The sequence below is a fragment of the Morone saxatilis genome, unplaced genomic scaffold (genome assembly GCF_004916995.1).
Source record: "Morone saxatilis isolate NCDOM2014 unplaced genomic scaffold, NCSU_SB_2.0 Contig11, whole genome shotgun sequence".
Taxonomy (NCBI): domain Eukaryota; kingdom Metazoa; phylum Chordata; class Actinopteri; family Moronidae; genus Morone; species Morone saxatilis.
The window spans coordinates 4,306,148-4,313,069 of NW_023339663.1; the positions used below are offsets into that span (position 1 = coordinate 4,306,148).

Consider the following 6,922-nt stretch of genomic DNA (forward strand, 5'->3'; position numbering starts at 1 on the left):
AACCTAAACTTTAACCCATGGATATGGGAATCTACCAGACTTGTATGGTACCCACTACTCACCAGATCTGACCGAATTTCACCATGGATCCTGCCATGTAGTGATACTGGTATAAAATGGTCCACATACTAAATCCTTAATATGCCATTAAAGCAGTGTCACAATTGAACACACCACCAGCTGCGTATGGATTGGGTGTGGTCGTCGAGCATTAACAGTGTCCCTATACGGTACGCACTAATAATTCTCCAAAGATTCATGGTGTGCTATTTTAAAAATGTATGTATGTAGGACTTTATGGAGTCTGTCCTCTTTCAGTCTTTATGGTCCAGGTCCTACCAGCTCTTGGCACAGACACTGTAACACTTTAACTTATTACACTGAATGTTTACTTGATAATAAAAGTTATGTGCCTTAGTTATTTTGTAATTTTATTATTACTACTGCTATTGTGTCTGCTCTGTATATTCTCCAACTATTGTCTGTTTTCCCTGGAAGAGGGATGCCTCCTCTGTTGCTCTAAGTGTTCACTCCTCTTTATTCTTAGACCCTTGATTTGGATAAAGAACAGAGGGCAGTGTTTAACAGAAACCCTTTAGGACAAATGTATGATTTTGAGCTTCATAGAAATGTGAATTGACTTAAAGCCAAACTCAGTTATATACCATGTGATACCTATAACTGACATGATCCAAACTGATTCTTTCTTTAAATAATAACAAAAAGAATTATGTTACATGACTTGGCTTCATGCCTCCTGAACCCTGATTCTGGTTATATCTTTGTTCCCATTGTTACATCTGAGTTTCCTTCATTGCTATATGATCACTGATGAGGAAGGCATTCGTCTAAGAGCAATTATGCAAATACACGAGCGAGCCAAAAGTTTCATTGAAATGCAAATGCAATTTTATATTAAAAGATAGCAAAGGGATAATTCACTATATCACACAACACAGCTTGTTAGTACTGCCATGGAAATACATATACAGTCTTTTCATATTTACACATCAAGTGACAACCAAACAGAAATCATAAATACCTCTTTTTGTTAACTTTACAACAGCTATACGCGACCAGTATTTCATAAGATAAAAGAGCACTATTAAATAACTGGCATATTCCCTATCATTTACAAGGCTTGGAAACACAGTGGTTAAAATAATCCAGCAAAAACAAAAAAAAAGTTCTTCTCCAGTGAGTAAAATTAATACAAGTCTAAAAACGGTCATGAAATCCCTTTGTACAAAAGACTATACAACTTAATCAATGCAATATCTTCAACAGAAATGTTTGCTTATATCCTCATGATAAAATCTGTACAGTTTTAGCATTCCTGCAGCAGAGTTGGAGGGACTGTGAGCCAGGATGATTGGTTACTGGGTCGCTGTGATGCTCTGTAGGCCTACTGTCAACCAACCGTCAGAGACCGTAGTTATGTAGCTGCCAAGACCCTCTTTCATTGGCCTCAGTGCTTCGTCTAGCAGCAAATCAGCAAGTTGCTGAGCTTGTAGCAGATACTTCAAAATACATGGTTCTGTAAAGTCTAACCGATATATTTGTCAATATAGCAATATAATATTTCCATGTACCATATTTCAACAACAGACAGAATGGTACTCTAAAGTTAAAGCAATGCATAATATCTTTACTTGTATTAAATTCATTTTTCAGTACGTTGTCAGTGATATATTTCTAAACTATAACCCTCACTGTCTGATGGGGTCAGACATGCACAGTGTTCCTAAGTTACCCATTTGTTATACTGTACTGTGGCAGATACTGTGCGCACACTGCGAGTACACATTTGCGTTACAGATTTAGAGTTGATGGATCAAAACTCAAATTACAAAAAGAACAAATGTTCTCATTTACCTCTAGCAGAGTTTGGCCACGCAGATACTTTTGGTTGTATGTGCCAAGTCTTTGATATATTCGCCTCTGAAACTTGTTACTACCCCAATACAATAGAGAGCCGCAGTGAAGCTGGGACTTTTGTGATTATGCTCCATGAGTAAGAAAATCTCATTCAAAATCACATTGACATCTTTAGAGACTCAGATATGTAAAAATCTAACCTTATAGGATAACACCTCAAAAATTATTTTGTTGAGTTTAGTCAATTTGCTAAAATGGGGATGGTAATTGTTTTTCAAAAACTATGTAACATTGTTTATATTCAATATTTCTGTTTGTAGCAGCCTTTAAAAGAAAGCACATTTTCACATAAGTCTAAGACCGTTGTGTGTCAAAGTGGCAATATAAGAATGGACAGGGAGGACAGAATGGAGATAACATTAGCAGAGAATGAGGTTGGACAGCATGATAAGGGAGCACTGGTGATGATAATGTAAAATACATGAAAATAATTAAAGGGAGCTATTTTATTAATTTTTTTATCTCTAAAAAAGAATTGCTGTTGATCTCGGTAAAATCAAAGAGCTTCAAATTCGAATAGTAAGTGCTGTCGTAGATCATTTACCTGAATAGCAAACCCCAGGAACAATGACAGAAACACTCAATGACAGAGTACATTGAGAAAGTAGTTCCAAAGAAAACCCCAGTGTTTGTGGGCAGAAGAAATCCCAGAGACATATATCTAACACCTGGGTAAATAAAACCAACACTATCTGCATGGCTGAATAGCCCATGTCTGAGAAAATATGTTTTTCTGTGATTTGGGTGACCAAACCCAAGTAAAACGAATGTCACGAACATTTTAAAACCTCTGAGAAAAATAAATATACAGCTGAAGGAGGAAAAAGAACAAAATGTTTGGCACTTAGGCTGTTACTTCATCGTGGCTTCCTCCGCTATGCCAGAGGATCAGCAATGGTTGATTGAAGGAAAAAACAAAAAACAAAAGGCTCCTTTCAGGTTACTTTTGTCGAGGATGAACAGACTTCTGCAACCAACTGACAGTACCAGCCACAGTAAGTCCTTGCTTGACCTGTTGGAGGCTGTAAAATAAGGAATCAGATGCAGGTGGTGTCATCACTGAGGTCTCCCACCGTTGGGGGCAAGTCGGTAAAGTCAAACGAAATAAACATCCCGTAATTAAGATACATTTCTAATGAAGTGTAAATGCAGAAAGAAGCATGGAGACTCTGTGAAGCCCCACCCTTTGGCACTGTCATAAATACAACTCTTGAATACCCGGGTCCTGCTGCACAAAGTTCTAACACAACACTCTCACCATTCTCAGAAAGTCAGCAAACCCACTCCACAAGTACAAAAACGTTCATAAATAGAGTTCATAAAGACATGAGTGGCATTAGAGAGAGCATCGTGGTTACATCGTCCAGGGAGTATGTCATTTTAGCTTCGTCCAACAACAAAAAAGAAAAGTTCACAAAAATAAAGGTGAAGTTGCACACAGAGAAGCGCATTAAGAGTCTGCATCCTTTAAAAAGGCTCCAGATAACGCTTGTGTCTCTCTGTTCACTTCCTCCCCAGGGTCCTTTGCTTTCTTATTCCAGCATGCTCATTAGTTTATCATTTTGCCTAAAGGCATTAGCACTGAGGGTACTGTTGGAGGACTGTACTGCGTGTGTGTGTGTGGGCACAAGTAGGACGGAGCCCCAGTTTCAGAGACAGGAGTTGTGTTTATAGGAGTTTAGTCGTTACGGTTCATATTTACCGTAACCTATAACTACGTATGTCTTTTTACTGATTTGTCTATTTCTCCTTGTGTGTCTGTCACCAGCATAAATACAGGTGTGAGTTGCATGTGTTTATTAGGTAACTGAGGTTGAGATAAAGCCACGGGCGGCGCGGGAGGGGAGGGGGCCTCCCTCACACTTGCTCTCGGTGGAGGGCTTGCGCGTGGAAGCCCAGCCGGTGTCGGGCAGGCTGTGCTGGGCGTGGCGCTGCGGGGTGATGGCTGAAGGGGTCAGGGTGGTTATGGAGGAGCATTCGGACACCTCCTCCTGGAGGAGCTGCTCCGTCTCGCCATCGTCTAGCGAAGCACTGCTGGCCTGCAGGGACACGGTGTCTGTGCGCATGCAGGTGTGCAGGCCGCCTCGAGACGGCTTGATCTGTTTTAGGTCATCCCAGTAAAGCTCCTCATTGGAGAGGAGACACACGCCCTCCACAATGCGGATCTTCTCCTTGGTGTAGCCTCCGTCCACTCCCCCCTGGACAACGAGACAGGATTAATTAGTCAGAGCGATGGCCTCTATATCAGGAGTTTAACGGGAAAATCCACCCTCAGGTACTCTTCAATCTGTTAAACTAAAGACTTTCTAGGAATCAATTTGTAATGAAATGTGTTCAGTGTTCAGCTCACTTACAACAACCTACCGAGGTATGACAGATGGCCTGGCTCTCCTTTATTCCTTTGTTACATGCACTCTTCTACATTTCTTTCTTTCTTTCTTTCTTTCTTTCTTAACCCTTTCATCCTTTCAAAGAATAATTACAATTTATTGATAATAAACCGGCTACACAAACATCACCAGCATTTTCAACCTGTTAAAGGTGGATTTCCCTTAAAGGATTAATCAGCGGCCAACTGCACAACACTCCAGAGCAAGATGTCACCTTGAAACACAACCCATGCTCAGCACGTTGGCTCCTTTTAGTAATGCTGCGCTTCAGTTAGTTTTTAATATTTAGGTTAAGGTGCTACAAGTATAGATTTACAAATAAAGCCAAACACCAGGCTATCAGCATTGGAGTGAAATCCATTGGACTGCTTTATGGCACAAAAAACAGGGAGATGGCATTATTTTTCCAGAGCAAATGGACTTATGCTACAGTGCTGTGTATAACACTCGTAGCCAAATTATTCAGTCTCTTGTAGAAGGAATAATTTGGACACCGTTTCTTAATCTCCAGCATGAAAAAGTACATACAGTAAGCGTGGCGCAACTACTGAAACAGCAAAGTGACCCGAAGCAGTTTGGCTTGCATCACTCGGTGTCAGTGTGCTTACCTGAAACTGCTGCTTGTTCTTTTTACAAGCAGTCCAGAAATAAAGTTTTCTGTATTTTAAAGGAGTTTTTTTACATCTGGTTCAATGGGTTTAGCGTTATATACAAAACTCATAATGATAAAATGAAACAGAAAACAGACATTCTGAACTTCTATAATTATTCTTACCTACAGCAGGAAGTGGCAGGATTTATGGGAAAAGCTGTTTTGTGACTGAAAGATGCTATCAGTTACATTACAGTTTTGACAAAGCAGCTATCAACTCTGCTCCTAGATGTTTATAGTTATTAGTATATATATCAAGGTGTCACTATTCGTTTGAGAATAATATAATAATGTTTAATGATGATACATGTAGCACCGTTAGCGGAATCCATCCCTCCATTTAGATTCCTGGCCTGTTTAAATGTCAGTTTACAAAAAAACCCCGATAAGTAGTATAAACACTGACATGCGACTGATCACAGAGCTCTGAAACTGCACCAAAGAGAGACATTATTAATTTTGGAAAGCAGGTTGCATGCAGTGAAAGACAGAGAAAATTAAGCAAAAAAAAAAAAAACTGCAGAAGACAAGTCAGAGAAAACCGAGCTGGATAGGACATAACTCCTTCATGCTGTGTAACTACCTCTCCACGGGACAAGTGGGTCAAAAGATAAAGGGAGAGAGGGAGTTGTAGGGATGAGAGAGCTGCAGTGAGGAGAGAGAGGGGGAAGAAAATATGAGTGCTGATGTCTGTAACCTGCTCGGGTCACATGTTACAGTATTTCAACACAATCAATCTGACCGGAGACAAACAGTACAGTCATTTGTCTCTGAGGTTACCCACCATACACCTGCACATTCTATGGAAATATCATGGATTCACCTTTAATCCATTCATCTGTTAAACTAAAAGCGTTTGTTATTTTCTATTCCAGCCTGTACGTTACCTCTTTCTTATATCGAAGCTGGTTGTATATTGGAGGTTTTTGTGACGCCTCGATCTTGACCTCTTGTGTGGACGTCCGGTACGAGGGGTTGCTGTAGGTCAGGTTGCTCACTCCCGGGTCAGCAAACTTTGACTTTTTATGTCTGTCAGTCAAAAACAGGAAGAAAGCAGCACATTGGTTACAAATTAAACTATCTGCTGTGTATCAAATGTGTGTAATCAGACTCTCTGTGTTTGACCAGGACGCAAGAAAATAAAGAAACGGGACTGACCTGTAAATGATCAAAGCAGCAATGAGGATCAGGATGGCCAGGATGGTCAGAACTCCACCAATCACATAGCTGATATGAAGTCCTTCTCCTTCAACAGATGGGACAGATGTTAATGACTGGTGAGTTCGCAGAGCAAGTCCTGTGGCTTTGCTTGAAAGAACATTACAGACTATTTGGGGAAATACAGCTGTTTGCTGTCAAATTCCTAATTTCAGTTCCATCACAGAACAAAGATAGTTCTGAAAGTGGTTATCCTAGCTTATGTTGCGTTTATGTCCTGTGGGACAGAAGGTAACGTTGGGAAAGGTTCCCAGTATTTACGACCTGTCAGCATTCACGTTGACGGCAGCAGGTCTCACTGTGTTCTCCCATCACTCAAGTGTATTTAATCACTTTAATGACAAACTTTAGCATCTATATTTATTCTCTCTTTCAGGCACTTCCGTTTTATTTTTTCCAAGTCAGGCATATCAGAGCTTTCAGAAAAGAAAATACATAGTTTCCCTTTTGTAATTGTTTGATGGTTGATGTGAATGACATGACATAACTGGGACATTAGCAAAGTTAAACTGAACACAAGGGGAAACAAGGAAAAAACAACCTTTTACACCTGCAAAGCTGTTATCATGTTAGCCAGCAAGCAAGTAACTAACACAACCAACTTCGCCTTGTTGTTAAATAAATAAAAATAAAATGTACACTTTTCTTAGAGTTAGGCTAGCAGTTTATCCCTGCTAAGCTAGGCTAAACACATCATGGAGCCATCTCTGTGCCTGACACACAT

General features: G+C 40.1%; 1 protein-coding gene across 1 annotated transcript in view; it reads right to left on the bottom strand.

The window, feature by feature from the left end:
• Positions 1 to 3,776: 3,776 nt before the first annotated feature.
• lrp4 (low density lipoprotein receptor-related protein 4) overlaps positions 3,777 to 6,922 on the bottom strand; it is a gene marked incomplete in the record, with an annotated part of 92,810 nt that continues 89,664 nt past the window's right edge. Inside the window, 4 exon segments of the mRNA XM_035682344.1 lie at positions 3,777 to 4,136; positions 5,564 to 5,625; positions 5,868 to 6,009; positions 6,139 to 6,226. Coding sequence (XP_035538237.1) covers positions 5,584 to 5,625; positions 5,868 to 6,009; positions 6,139 to 6,226 — 272 coding nt within the window.